Source organism: Rhinopithecus bieti, unplaced genomic scaffold, assembly GCF_001698545.2.
Source record: "Rhinopithecus bieti isolate Rb0 unplaced genomic scaffold, ASM169854v2 scaffold_20170, whole genome shotgun sequence".
Lineage (NCBI taxonomy): Eukaryota > Metazoa > Chordata > Mammalia > Primates > Cercopithecidae > Rhinopithecus > Rhinopithecus bieti.
The window spans coordinates 340,789-357,119 of NW_016810097.1; the positions used below are offsets into that span (position 1 = coordinate 340,789).

Below are 16,331 nucleotides of genomic sequence, written 5' to 3' on the forward strand. Positions count from 1 at the left end.
CTGTAAGCTGGTATTACTCCCACAAGTTACAGCTCAGAAGTTTTGGCTCCATTTGGGGATTTCCACTGGTCTACTACCTCTTGTAAAAGAAAAGCACTGGGAAAGGACACACCCAGGTTTTCTCCGTCACTTTGAGCCCAAAATTGCCCTATGTCCATAGACTCATGTTGGATTCTTGAGCCACAAAATATGATGCCTAGAGGACAGACCTTTCTGCTGGCACAACGACCTTAAATCAGGTCATTGACATGAGTCGGCAGAGCCTAGATGGAGCCTCTCTACCCCCATGCCAAAGCTCATGTAGTTGACACACAGTCCATGTTTTTATTTCATCAACAAAATATGACTTCACTTTTCTTTTATAATCCAGAAGCATGAGAATACATTTGTTGCAAACTACATGCAGAAAAAATGGGGGATTCCTTTGGAAACTACATCCTCTTAGTAATAAATAATTTTTGATCTACTATACACAACAGTAGTGCATTTCTTGTTAAAACAGCAAGCTTTCTTTTTTTTTTTACCAAAATGAAAACATTCATTTCTTTATAAATACTTAAATAGTTTAAATACATATTTCATACCAAGGATATAAAAATAGCCTCTGTGTTTTTTTGATAAATAAAGACGTTTTCATTTACATGGCAAATAACGTGAGAATAGCTAACCACTGGCCACCCGTTCTATTTGACTGATTGTCTAGGAGATGACATGCAGTGATAATTGTCCCTTTGCCTTCACAAAAAGAAAAATAGATCAGTAGGAGCTGTGCACTCCTGAGGCCAACAGTGCTATGGATATTGTTCAGGAATGACAATCAGGCACTCATGAAAAACCTTTGCCACACTTCACAAAAGCCACCCGGGACAAAAGTCATCCACAAATTCTTTGTCTAGGACTTCTAGCTGCTCAGACCCTCAGGGTCTTTGGATTGTTACCAATGTCTGTCAAACAGACCAGAAGTTTAATACCTGTACAGAAAAATGTTTCTATTATGCTTCTAGTATCTAGAAATTGTTTGCTACAGCATAAAAGTGGTTCTGCCTTTCCCTGGCTCCTCACACTCTTTTCTGCAGGATTCCCAGCTTTGCTCAGTCTTCTTACCCACCAGAGGCAAAAAAGGCAAACTAAAACTGTCATGCAGTGGTAGGTCTGAAATTAGCAGCTGCTTCATGGGCATTAATATCATACATTTATGGCTTTGTTATCTTTCACTTCTGCTGTGCTTGTGACAACTTCCAGTGGAAAGTTCTCCAAAGGTTTTGTAGACGCTGATGCCATTCCTTCCTGGTTCCAAGATCCTGGTAAGTTTTCCAGACTGAAGGAACTCACAGTTCCCTGACTGAAGCTGCCCTCCTCTGATCTGCTTGGGAGAACTAGGTGCAAAGATGTCTCCGAAGAGGAGCAGACAGAGGATGAGAGAGTTGCTGAAATGGACTGCAGAGGCGTCAGCGTAGAATCTGAATGTGGAGAGATGCACCTTAAAAATTGCAAATGACCTTCTTGGACAACCTGGTAGTGGGAAGGTGAATAATCAAGGCTTGGAGAATGATAAAGTTCACTGTCTGCAGGAGTTTGCTCTTGAGCTCCAGTTCGTTGGGGGCTGCTCCCCACAGAGGAGGGATCCACACTCCAAATGTCTGAGGTGATATTACTGCTACAAAGTTGTGCTTGGGTATAAGCAGCTCCACCTGTTTGCAAGTGTAGGCAGGGCTGGTGCACACTCCAGCTCATTCTGGTCTGTAAGCTCTCCCTGGAGGGACACACAGAGGTGCTGTGCAGAGAGCAAAACCGTGATGGCTGCTGAGGTGACAGAACGTTTTCCAGAAGCTGGATCACATTTCTCATGTCTTTACCCAACTGAGAAACTTCCTGAGTCAATGTTGTTACCTATGTGGATAGAGCACAGTGAAAGGCAATAGTTAGAGGTGCAAAGTAGTGACCAAATTTCAGAGAAATGAAGCAGGGAAGTGATATTTCTTTTGGTTTTCTTTTATTCCTACTTATTTATTCTTAAACATTTTAGCATTTGCTTGGTGAAAAAGAAATTTCTTTTTTTTTTCTTTTTCTTTTTTTTTTGAGATGGAGTCTCACACTGTCGCCCAGGCTGGAGTCCAGTGGCGCAATCTTGGCTCACTGCAACCTCCGCCTCCCAGGTTCATGCCATTCTCCTGCCTCGGCCTCCCGAGTAGCTGGGACTATAGGCACTTGCCACAACACCTGGCTAATTTTTTGTATTTTTCGTAGAGACGGGGTTTCACCATGTTAGCCAGGATGCTCTCGATCTCCTGACCTCGTGATCAGCCCACCTCGGCCTCCGAAAGTGCTGGGATTACAGGTGTGAGCCATGAAAAAGAAATTTCTTAATAAGAAAGCCTGAAAAGCTGCTCCAACTCCAACCAAGCCCAAGGGGTGAATGGGTAGGTTAGGCATCTGAATGAACATACATCCTGATCTAAAGACGTCCTTATTCTGAAAGATCCTAGAGGGGCATAAGTAGTCTGGGGATCTTAATCAGTGATTTGGGATTCTTAAACAGAATGAGAGATATGGATCCATCATCTCTTAAGTACTGATATCTTTGCTCACTCTGGGTGAATGGGATGCACGACAGTGCACAAAGATCATCAGACACTTCAAAACAATGTGGAGTGGCAGAAATTGCATGTAAAGCACTCAGCACACTAAGCACTACTACTTATTTGGAGTAGACACCTAGTGAATGGTAGGTCTCACTCTTGCTATTTCTGGTTGAAGCCTATGCTTATTATAGGCCAGAGACAAAGTGGCCTTCAGTGACGGTGAGGATGCTACAGAAGAACTCACACCAGATTTGCTACAGAGAAAGTTTGCAGAAAAAGGGAAAGCTATGGAATGAGAGTTGGAAAGAAATAAAAAGACCTGCAATGCGGATAAGTAGAGATAAGCACTGCAGAGTGTCTGAGAGTCCCAGAACCCATCAGTGAACCTGAAACCCCATGGAATTATAGAACAACAAATTGTGTTGTATGTACTTCATTCTGTTTTCCAGGTGAGACATTTAGTTTTCATGGCCCCCAAACACTTAAGAACCATTGAAGAGTCTTCGTTTTACACTGAAAACGCATAATAAAATTCATCAGATAATTTATTTTCCTAATGGCCACATCAGTGTTTGAATCATGGAAGAACACCAGAAAATTGAATTTCACTTAAACTTGGCTTTTCTAAAAGATATGTATTCTTCAGATTGAGGAAAACATATTTCAGAAAGCAGGACACACACATATATTTTCTAGTCTTTGGTTATATTCATAATACTAACATAATGTAATATTTTGCCTTCATTGCTACAATACTTTGTATTTTATAAAGGACTTTCTATGACTTTATTGTACTGTCATGAACCACAAAACGCTAATAGAAGCAAATGAACCTATGGGCTAAATATAATCAGGAAACAAAAAGAGGTGGTTCAACCTCATTGAACTGAAGATTCATTCAAGACTGCTGTTTTGGGCAGACATTCTTCAACATCTAAGTACATATTCCTAATTCATCCAGCAACTTAATTCAGTCTACTTACTGTGAGTGCATTCTGAAACTAATTCTCCCTGGCAGGTCCATCAGGAGGTAACACTGCTCAAAGTCAGGCATTTTAAAAAAGGCCAGAAGGAGGTTTTTCCATGGTTCGGGCAACCAACTGGTAACACCTGTCTTGAAATTGCCAGGCCAAAACTATTTCTGCCCTTCTGCTGGCCTGAAACTCAAGGGATTCAACTGAATACTTGTCTAGGCTTTTCAGCAAATCTAAAACTTCTGAAGACAACAACATCTCTCAGTCCCACATTTGAGAAGTGAAACAATGAATATGAGAAAAATTCAATAAGCTTTGAAATCTTTACTACAGGTTGTCAACTTCATGACCTGTCAAGCTTCAATTCTAAAGCACATGAATCACACTTAAATCATTACCCCAGGATCTTTGCACTACCTACATTCACAAGGGTTCCATCTTAAATTGATTAACTCTTATATCATAATTTCAGAAGACAAGGCTGCCACTAAATGAGATGGTTAAAGAGGCACATTAGCCATCCATTCATATAGGTTGTCCAAGCTAAATTCCTGTATGAAGCTCACCAGGGCTACATTAGTTCACTTCCCAAAAAAAATGCTTTGAATTGACCTTCTATTAAGAATTAAATAAAGGCACAGTCTCTGAAGAACAATTTTGATTTTTAGGCACATCAACAATTATGTTATTCAACAAATGTTTGTATGTCTGTAAATTTATACAATGTGCTTTCAGGTACATTTTCCCTATTGGATCTACAAACAGTGCTAAGACAGGCAGGGATGCATTATTATTTCTCAACTTGTAAAATGGGAGCAATAAGACTTTTTAAGGTCACTTATTTCATGAATGACAGTCTTCAGTCTAGAATTTAGGACTTCTAAGTTTGGTATTCATTCTGTTATAGAATGTTATCATGTGGAAAAAGAAATATTGCTTAAGAAAGGGTTGAGAGATTTTTTCCTAATGTGTCTTTACAGAACATGTAAAGAGCACAATGACACAGAAAGGTAGCCTCATGAGTAAAAAGCTGTGTGAAATGTTAATTCAACATTAAGTAAATAGCGTCATCTCTAAAAAAAAATAGGAGACTGATTAAACACAGTAAAATATCTTCATAGCAAACTATATGAATGCAAAAATAGTTTCCTCAGGGTAAGAACTGGAAACAGATATGTTAATAGACATATTTCTGATGAACTATTTTTCTAGTTTTCAAAATAAACAGATATTTTTCCATGATTGAAATACCTTTGCATAGACACATTCTTTTCTTTATAGATATATAATAATCATATATATTTATAGGATGCATGTGATATTTTATATATGAATACAGTGTGCAATGATCAATTCAGGATAATTAGTATAACCACTATCTCAAACATTTATCATTTATTTGTGTTGGAAATATTTCAAATATTTTCTTCTAGATATTTTGAAATGTACAATAAATTATTGTTAATTATAGTCACCCTACTATGCTGTCAAACAATGGCACTTACTCCTTTTATTTAACTGTTCTTCTGTGCCCATTAACTAACCTCTCTTCCTCCTCACCTCTCCCTTCTCAGCCTCTGGTAATCATCATTCTACTCTCTACCTCTATGAGATACATTTTTCTAGCTCCCACAAACGAGTGAGGACATGCAATATTTGTCTTTCTGTGCCTGGCTTACCATGCGTTTGCACAACTTTGAGGCCATGAACTTTGAATGGGAATCCAGGGTCTTGACAGGATCCAGGAACATAAACAAGCACTAACATTTTCAGAAAACAAATTGCTCTTCTAGCTTGAACTAAAAGGAGCAAGTAACTCAAGGAAACAGATTTCTTTAACTCTAGAGGGAAATAATCAATTTATGTTAGGGAAGATTCCTGTCACTGTGTCTCTGGGGATACACCCTTGAACCTTATTAAAGTTGCATGAGGGAATTAATTGTGTTAAGTAAGGGATCTCTCTTTTTACCATGACAAAGCCAGCTGTCACAAGGAGAGATGGCATTTCCTAGAAGTAGAGACTGTGGTGACAGTAAAGGTGACAACAGACTGCCACAGAAAATGCCATAAAGTTTTACTGCATTTTTGTTTACTGCTTCCTGCTGTGCTTGCTATCAAAATTTATTCTAAAACAGGAAAGATCTCAGTCTTGATCAAATGTTGAAGGCAAAGAATGCAGTGTTGCTACTATCTGAGGGTGGTGGTGCAAGTGCTTCTTTATAGCATGGTAAGAAGACACTCATTTGCTAAAAAAGGATTGTTGGGGCTACTTTGTGAGCAAAACTCTATCCACTTAAGAAGACATGTATACATATGTAACAAACCTGCACGTTGTGCACATGTACCCTAGAACTTAAAGTATAATTAATAAAAAAAGAGATACGTCTTCAAAATACAACTTAACTGCAAAGAGATATGTCAATTAAAACAAACAAAATCCTTCTGATCAAATGAGCCTAAGTTTTCCCACTTACCTCAACAGCAGCATAAAATATTTAAATGTTTCTGACACTCATATTAGAAAATGCAATCTTTTTGAGTAGGTAATACAAAGCTCTTCACAAGCCCCACTTAGTTTTTAACGGCTCCATGTGCTGCGTTTTCTCCCTTGCACACCATCAGATACAGTGAGCTTTACTCTTCACTGCCCTGGTGCGTGCTGTTCCTTCTGACCGTGGGCTCTTCTCCTCTGCCCTTCTCTGTCTGGCAAGAAAATCTTCTCCTTCAAACTTCTTTTAATACTTAATTTTCTCAGCAGAGCATTTCCTTGACTTACTGACACTCACATAGCAGTTTCAGCCCTGACCAATTTGCATCACACAAGACTGTACCAACTAGTCTTTGAGTTCCTTGAGGGTAAAACTGTTATCTCAGTATCTCCTGGTCTCAAGGCAATGCCTAGAACACAACATACACTCAGCAAATCTTGAATGTAAAAATAAATACAACACCTCCATTTTGAAGGACTTTTGATTGTTATATTGCCTTTGATTCTGATATTATTTTATCTCATGATTTTACCATAAATATTTTAGGGGAAAGTTGCCTGATGCAAAATTGTATTGGAAAAACTGTAACTGGCCATCTTCATTCCAAGTATATATACTAAAAGTAGGTATGACTGTTAGAATTCATATATATAACTTTCCTAAACCAAAGCCTTGACTATTATTTTAAGTGCAGGTGGTATTTCTACTGTTAAGAATCCCTTTTCCCTTATTGTGTTTCCTTCATAATTGTAGAAATATGTCTCCATTGGCCAAGGTTTCTGCTGGATTTCACTTGTCTTATTGCTTTGTCATCTGTCCCAGCATAAACTTGATTTCCATGGGTAGTTCTAATTCTCTGGGAAATTTCCCCCAGTGACTGATTCTTAGATCTCATGACTACATTATGAATGCCAAGTGATGAATTCAATTAAGTTATTAAGAGTTGTTTATCAACTGAAATTTGGCAAACATTTTGCAACCCTGATTGCTACTCTGGATGGCCATTGTAGATGTGGCCTTCAGATTCTCTTTATAAAGAGACTGCATAAAGGAAACATAACAATATACATTCTTACTTGTTTATTAATTTACATTTTCTTTATCCATTTTCCCCTCTTCCTCTTTTTTTCTTCTTCCCCCTTCTCCTTCTTATTCTTCCATGGATAAGAATCCATCAGCCTGGAATTTAAAACTGTTGGCCAAACCAGTTTACCATCACCATCTGCATAGCCAATTGTTCACATCCAAGATTCCTCTATCCCTTCCAAAATCCCAACTGTTAAAAAAAAGAAGTGATGAAAACACCATCTGTGCTTCCAAGTGGTACAGTTTTGTATCCAAAACTTTGAAGCACCTAAAGATTCCTCCCTTGTCTGTTCTCCCAGCTTCATGCATTAACCACACAAATCATTAGACGTTTTGCAGGGAATGCATTTGCTCTTGTTAAACAACATCTCCTGCCATGAATAAAAACCTATGTGACAACTGACTTGCCAACTGGCCATGATAATCCACCCACTGATCCTTCCATACCCCTAAGAAGGGAATCACTGACTACCACAGCTTTTCTATTTCTGTTGTATCCAGGTTTCCTCAGAACTTCTGTTGGTTTGGAAATAGTCATTGTTGCCCTACATTTCCAGAGTATCTGGTTTACTCCTCTCATGTTTAATCAGTTTTATTGGTGTAATGCTACTCTGTGTCATAGTTCCATAAGGGCCCTGTTGTGAGGATTAAATAATATAATAGATATAAAACTTTAGTCCCTATATGACTGGTATCATGTCAGAATTCCAGGTGGCTCAATTTGATAGTGGATTTGTGACACAGGCACTAAGCTTGGTAGAGAACTTCTGCAAGGAGAGGGGGGAATCCTAATCCAGAAAGTATTTAGCTTAAAGAAAATAGAAACTACAGTTATCTCTATAACTCTTCTTCTGCCTTAGCATGGAGAGATAAGCCATTCCTGGTAACAATTTTACATAATTAATATCAGAAGAAAAAGTCTCGAATTTTTAGTATTGCCTTGCATGGATCTTTGCAGTAGCAAGTAGAAACAGCAATAATTGATGCCATTGGAAAATGTAGATTAAGGTCCTGTATTTCAAGTACAAAGTTTGAGCAACTGCATTCAGATGGATTAAAAATTCTCTATAAAGGATGTGTGAGCCAAAATGTAAGGATGTGCAGCCTGGTTTTGATCAGAATTGAATAAGGACCAATGTGGAGCTGGGGGGCAGGTAGGGCAGCTACTACATATATTTATTGCTCTTTACAGTAGTTGAGCTCCTGTGAAAATCCTGCCACATAATAGAACTCTACAAATCTTTGCTGATTCATGAATAATTCAATGAATAGTGAATTTCATGGTGAATTTCTTATGACTTTTTGTTATTTTCAATTGAACTTCAGTAACTCACTTTCATCAGCTGAACGATAAAGAAGTGTCAGTATACCTCTAGCAGGTAAGAATGTTTCATATAGGATCCGTGTCTCATGGAAGTCCCCACCACTTCAAAATGGGAGCTTTCAAAACATCATGTTATTAAACGGCTTAAATAATCTATCTGCAGTACTGGTGACCTATATGCATTGTCAGTGTCCACAGTTAGATTGTGTGTTTTTTGGTGTAAACACAGATTTACTGTTCTGGTGTGTCGTTAGATTGTGCCTTTTGGGAATAAAAGTATGATTTACTAATGTGGACCAGAGAAAAAGTGTCTTTGACAATACCTTTCATTTCACATAAAATGACGTATAAAATCATATAAAATAGCTTTACTTCATTTTACATATGTTTTATATTTCTCCATCTTGGCTATTGGTGTGACATAATTATTGGGCTTTAAGTATAACTGGAACTTCCATTGATAGGCAGAGAAAAAAATGTGATTTCCATCTTTGTGCATTCAGTGAGCAGATGGGGTATGCATCTGTTGACATAATCTTCTTAGCTTGAAGAGTTCTTGACCTGTCACTCAATTTTTGCCAAACATGTACACATTTGCCTACTAGACACAATTCTCCTAAGGGGTACTAATTATACCAGTCATTCTCTGGCCCACTACAAATACATATACATTTTTACAAGCTATGATTAGGGGAAAGTAAATGGTTTTTCATTTAATCCTTTGTTATGTTGCATATTTATCATAGGATTTAGACATGTTCAAACAAACTCCATAAACAGGCAAAACAAAAAAGACGATTGGCATAATTTCATTCTTGTGTCTTTTGCTTTACAAAGCATTCAAAACAAGTGATAGTCTTTTTATCTGTCAGCTAAAATAATAATCACCTCAACATGTGCATACATTTCATCCAAATGAGGACCTCAGATGACCTCAATCCCATTACTAATAAAAGTTGTAAATCTTTGTCTAGAGCTGGAGAGACTAGAATGTTGGAAGGTGAAGTGGCTTGTTCTAGGTCACACAGGACTACTAACCAGAGTTTTACTTCTGCAGGTGCAGCCGATGTCTCTTAAATTATAATTAGGGAAGAATTACAAGTCCAACATTACCAATACAAAATGACCAATTATAGTCCTGAAAGTGATTCAATGGCTTAGTTGAGTTTCTGCAAGCTCAGGCCTTTGGACATTACTTCAGCTGTACCATGGTAATCTATTATTTATCAACCCTTTGACTGCTTTTGTCATCTGTTTTCCTGGTTTCTGTGGCAAAGTTTGATTAGTGTTCAAATTGCTCTCTGGCTAAGGGATCTTTACTGCTATCAGTAAACACCAAATGAAAGTTTGTCTGCTCTCAGAATACTGGTTGTATAGAACAGTGCTTGTCAAACTTTAATGTGTATAGGAATCATCTGGGGATTTAGACAAAGGGTATACTCAGATGCAGTAGGTCTTGGGCAGGTCCTGAGAGTCTGCATTTCTAATAAGCTCAAGTTGATGCCAATGCTGCTAGTTCATGCTCTACAGACAGATCCTTAGCCCCAATGTATTTAGAAATTTCTTTTTTATTCTGATTTTTTTTAAATTGACAAAAATCATATATATATATTTATGCTACATAACTTGATGTTTTGATATATGTATACCTTGTGGAATGACTAAGTTAAGCTTATTAGCATATCTATTACCTCACATCCTTACCACTTTTTCTATGGTGAGAACATTTAAGATCTACTCTTTTAGCAATTTTCAGATATACAATACATTGTTATTAACTGTAGTCACTATGTCACTGCAAAACAAGAGAGCACGGCTTCTGACAACTGACTTTTTCCACCAAGCCCCCTCTGACTCATGATTCTGTGACTGCTCTCTACTCTGGCCCCTTCTGACCTAGGCGCTGTGGTGACCTTCCGTTGTTATTATCAAGAGGGGTGGTTCTACCCCTTGTGGTTTCCCTATACGCTACTAACTTCTTTGTAAATAACCTTTTAATTCAACATGGCTAAAATTGCCCATTTGGAATGTGGCATTGGTTTTTACTTGGGCCCTTACTGATACATCCATCTTCTATTCAAAGATGAGAAGACGGCCGGGCGCGGTGGCTCAAGCCTGTAATCCCAGCACTTTGGGAGGCCGAGACGGGTGGATCACGAGGTCAGGAGATCGAGACCATCCTGGCTAACACGGTGAAACCCCGTCTCTACTAAAAAATACAAAAAACTAGCCGGGCGAGGTGGCGGCGCCTGTAGTCCCAGCTGCTTGGGAAGCTGAGGCAGGAGAATGGCGTGAACCCGGGAGGTGGAGCTTGCAGTGAGCTGAGATCCGGCCACTGCACTCCAGCCTGGGCGACAGAGCGAGACACCGTCTCAAAAAACAAAACAAACAAACAAAAAAAAAAAAACAAAAAAAAACAAAGATGAGAAGAGTCCTATCTATAAGCAATCACAGGCAAAGAGGAAGAAAACAACCAGTCTCCAAAAGTTACATGCATTTTAAATCCACACCTCACAGGAGAAGTTTTCTGAATGGCATACATATTTTTTTTCTTTTGAGAGATCCACATTGTTATTTAGAATTTTTAAAAAGCAGTAACATTCTCATGAGAGTTACAAATCTGCCTATTTATATAGGCTTGAGAACTGGAAAATAACCAAAAAGAGCATAAATTCGTTGGAAACATTGCCGGTTAAAAACCGACGTCCACAAAACGTAGTATGAACATCAATAACACGTATCTAAAATTAAAAGAAAACTGTTGGTTTTGCCAGGAGTTAAATGAATTTTGTCGTTCTAAGTCAAAAAGTGAATGTACAGTCTTTGTTTATATTTTGCTTTGAAAATTGATGAACAACAACTATATATGATCAGGATGAAGAAGGAAAAAGCCTATATAGACAAATCTTGGAACGACCTGACAATTCTGTCAGTGTGTTTCAGTTGACTCATTTGTCAGTGAAAAGATATAATGGCAACACTAATTCAGAGGACTAAGGAACCAACTTTACTATAATATATTACTCATGTAGGTTCCCTTATGTGAATTATTGATAATATTCGGTTTTTGTAGGCATTTACAAAAGTAGTAAAGCAACTTTTAAATAAAAAACAGCCTCTCTTATTATTCCATCTCTTTGACTCAAGGAGATTTCATTCATCTATTAGCTTTGTCAAGTATAACCCAGAAAACAACTGAGATTCTTTGTCTGTTTTCCAGTGGAAGGTCTTTCATTGGTGGTTTTTTTTTTTACTTTGATAATACATAATACATTTAACTGGGGGATATTTGGAATTGAATTTTGAGCAAAATTAAATGAGGGACAAAATTTTCCTATTAGCTTTTAGGTGCTACGGTAGATACTATGAGGGTTTGCCAGTATCCAGTTTTCTTTTCCTTTTTCTTTTTTTTTTTTTGAGATGGAGTCTCACTCTGTCGCCCAGCCTGGAGTGCAGTGGTTCTGTCTCGGCTCACTGCAAGCTCCACCTCCCAGGTTCACGCCATTCTCCTGCCTCAGCCTCCCAAGTAGCTGGGATTACAGGCGCCCGCCACCACGCCTGGCTAATTTTTTTTGTATTTTTAGCAGAGACGGGATTTCACCACGTTAGCCAGGATGGTCTCGATCTTCTGACCTTGTGATCCGCCTGCATCGGCCTCCCAAAGTGCTGGGATTGCAGCTGTAAGCCACTGTGCCTGGCCCAGTATCCAGTTTTCTATTTCTTTTGGGATATACAAAAGCTTACACTTTCTTCTCCCATTGAAATTAACTGTACCCATGGAATTAGTTCTGGTGAATAAAATACCGGCAGAAATGATGTGTTTATCCTTCAAACCAAACAATTATGCTCACACTTCAAATGGAAAACAGCCAATCAGTGACATTCCAGATGGTGCAGCCACTTCTACTGACCTGTGTTAGGCATTTTGCTTGAACGAGAAAAAAATTTTAATCACTTTGGAGTTTGTTACCTCAGTATAATTTATAACAGTGCTTATCTGATAATGGTGGGACTCTTCAAAATGTTAGAAACAGTAACTGGACTTTTCGAGGAGTTGAAAATGAGAAAATAAAACTAAGAGATCTTGATGTTACAAAATTAAATTTGAAATCTAACTTTTAGGTCACAGTGATGACATAAAATAATTTTCTCTAAAGCCTTAGGACAATAGTGCATAGGGAAGGTAAACACCTTGTTGAAATCACAGAATAGGAATCTAAATATTTGTCTCTTTCCAAAGTGAATTCTCTTTCTTCCATAGTGTGTTTTATGCCTTATGCCTGCTGTGCCAGAGCACACAGTCTCCGTTGGTAAGCTATGGCCTGTATCTTTCTGGGTCAGACAGATTTCAGAAATGAGAATGCACTCTAACCTTCACCTACAAACCTTTTCAGAAGTGGAGCATTTGACTTACACAGCCCAAGGCCCCTATCATGACATTTTTGTAATTTTCAAAGAGTTTCCTTAGAGTCGCACTATTTCATACTATGCTGTAAAGCAATGGCAATGGTCAAAGTGTTCTAATATTAGCAGCTGCCCCACATCTTTTAAACTCTCCTAACTATTCTGTGAATGTAGGTAATTACCAATATTATTTCTTTTCAGACTTTTGTTCTGTATTTAGCTTGCAGATTATGATTATGAAAGGTACACACTGCTGAACAGTTTATTTATGTCTTAAATCTTTGAACAAATCTTAGAATAGAAATTCTGCAGTGCTCTGACACCTCACACAGTGCCCCACAGTCTACCTGGCATGTGACACACGTATTTTAGGTCGTCCTTTTGGTGGCAGAGTTTTTATCATGCAGTACATCCCACGTTTATTATCAATTCTTCTCTTGCTTGCTATTAACCAAATAATAGCAAAAACAAAGAATAAAGCAATCAAATGATGACACATGTTAGTAATAGAAAATAGGCAAAATGGTAAAATCAGGTTTGGACTTTCAAAAGTTTTTTTTTCTATACAAACTATCATTTTACAGGAAAGATGAGGAAAAGAAAAATAGGTTAGAAGAGGGATAATTTTACAATTTGAAGTCCATTTGTATTTTTTATTCTGCCTGTCTTAGTGGATTTTAATGCACTATCCAAAGGGTCAAAACTGTGTATACATTAAATTATGGGTGAAGGATAAGGTTTTTCTACTTAAGCTTCAACCATGAATAAATCAGATATTTTCCTTTATGGAAAACCTAATTCTTTGGGAAAGAATAGTTGGAGCTTGATATTTTATCTTGCCCTTTTTATTTAAATGTCTGACAAGATAAAAAGATGTATGTTATCTTGGAGGGCTAGGGGAGGGATAGCATCAGGATAAATACCTAATGTAGATGACGGGTGGATGGGGGCAGCAGACCACTATGGCACGTGTATACCTATGTAACAAACCTACATGTTATGCACATGTACCACAGAACTTAAAGTATGATTAAAAAAAAAAGAAAAGAAAAGAAATCGTGAATACAGGATCATACTGGGAAGATATTTTGTTTTCCAAATGGTAATTTTTTTTTTGTTGTTAACGGATCTACCCCTGATTCACATTGTCAAAGGAAAATAACAAACTGTGTGGATTTACAGCCCTAACTTGGAAAAATTATCTACATTCCTAAAGGTGAACATACAGACATTTTTTCTCAGAAGAATCACTAGCTCTAATATTTGAACTAAGATACAGATCAGTCAGTTCTTAAAATTATTAAATGTTTTTCTCAAATACGAGAGGAAAGAATTCAAATGATATTCATGGGTAGTTTTAGCTAAGAGCAGTATCTGAAGAGAAACTGTTCAATAGAAGGTTAACATCCAGTTCTCCAACAGGGAGTTGCATTAGTTTTGTTTTGGGTTTCAGTGTTTTTTTTTGTTTTGTTTTTTGTTTTTAACAAGAGGTTATTTGGGCGATCCAGCGCATGGCTGAGTCTTTTTGACTTAAGTATTTTCAAGCCAGTTAGTGGACCATCTAGTTTTCCTTTACTGCTTTGTTAGTCTGCCCTTTGGCTCTCTTACTTCTTATTAGCAACAATCTCAGCTGCAGAGAGGGCAGGTGCAGAAGGAAGATGGCAGTAAAACATAAATCTCCATAAAGCCGAAGCAGCACAGGTTTAAGAGAAACCTGCAGATTTTATGACGAGCTATTTAGTCCACACTTATTACAGATAACTGGAAGTTGATTATATGAACTTCATTTTTCGTAAATCTCATCAATACCATCACGTGATTACATTTTCCCCAAGGTGTCATCAAATCACCTATTAATAAGACTTTACTCCTAGAAAAGGATTCTAGTGCACTGTCTGTCCCTGCCCACATGCCCTTGCCTGGGTCTACCCTGAAGGTCACCAAAGACAGGCATAGGTTTTGCTACATAGTCTCGCGTGTGGAATTTTTTTTTCTTCAGGGCTGCCTGAAGAGCCTCAACTCCACTTTTCCTTGCTTCTTGGTTGAATCATTTTGAGTCGTCCTACATAGTCTCTCAGAGGCCTCCAGTGGGATTGAGCCCCAGTTGTTTACAAGTTTAACTATCTCACTAACACTTCTGTTTTGCTTTCCTTCTTCTTCTGTCTTACTTCTCTATTCTTTAATTATACTTCCCGTATCACCTTCCAAATAAACTATTTGCACCCATATCATCTCAGAACTTGTTTTATTTTATTTTTTATGAGAGAGACCCCAATTAAGACGGTAATCAAGAAACTATCTTATTTTTATGTTTATGTCTATAAAATTGCCAGAAAAGGCAGATTTATAGAAATAGAAAGTAGATAAGTAGTTGCCTAGGGCTGGACATAAGAATAGAGATTAACTGTAAAATGAGCATGAGAGATCTTATTGTGGGAATAAAATATATCCTAAAACTGATTTATACATGATGGATTCAATAAAGTTACTAAAACTCACTGGATTGTATTGGTGAAATGGACAAATTTTATGATATATAAATATACCTCAATAAAACTGTTAAAAATGAACAGATAGTAAGATTTAGAGAGGTAAAGTACCCAAGGTGACACAAGCAAATACAAGTCAGAGGAAAGGACAGAGTTCAGGCCATTTGACTACGCTGAGAAACAGCATTCTTCTGTGAATTAGTGACCTTGCTTTAACTCATTAAAATGGAAGGTCACGAAAAGTTTAAAATGTACCAATTAAACCAAATATGCATATATCTATGCTATTAATTATAATAATAATTTATTTACTGCCTACTTTATGCTAAACAATTTGCCTAGATTATTTTATTTAATTTCACAAAGGGCCATAAGGCAGGTATTATTATTCTTCCCTTCTTACACATGGGGTAGTGGAGCTTGAGAGAAGGTACGTGACCTGTCAGAGGTCACACAGCTTATATGAGGCAGAGTAGGGATTCACCCATGGTGGTCTCACTCTGGAATGCATGCTTATAACTACTATATTACACTGCTTCTGTGAGTTACTAGGATCTATATCTCCTCTTACCATTTAAGCATGACCAAAGAAAGAGCTCCATACCTCACTGTTGAGTTTGTTTATCTGCTGCTTGGTCTCCTCTGCTTTGATGAAGAGAACAGCAGTTCCAATCTCTGGATCTGAAAAGTGACACACACACAGAATGAGTCCTTTAGGAATAAACCTCATATTTGAGGATTGAGGCAATTAGAATATGGAAGAAAGCCCATGCTATCACTTTTAATCTTTTCTGATGTTTGTGCACTGTACTGTCTTTTGGGGATCAAGCAAGTGTTTTTGTATTCCTCTGGATGGCACCAGATATACACATCATGGTGGTGATTGCACCTACAGTGACTGGATGTATCCATTGCAAATACCCCATTTCCTCGAGCACAGTCACCACCATGTTCCAAGATGGCACGTTTCCTTTTCTTTGACC

At 37.8% G+C, this 16,331-nt stretch overlaps 1 protein-coding gene across 1 annotated transcript in view; it reads right to left on the reverse strand.

Annotated features, from left to right (window-relative positions):
- Nucleotides 1-494: 494 nt before the first annotated feature.
- The window catches only part of KCNH8 (potassium voltage-gated channel subfamily H member 8), a 401,018-nt gene continuing 385,181 nt past the window's right edge, over nucleotides 495-16,331 (reverse strand). The window contains 2 exon segments of the mRNA XM_017891320.1: nucleotides 495-1,890; nucleotides 15,953-16,029. Of these exon segments, the coding sequence (XP_017746809.1) occupies nucleotides 1,186-1,890; nucleotides 15,953-16,029 (782 nt within the window). The 3' untranslated portion in view covers nucleotides 495-1,185.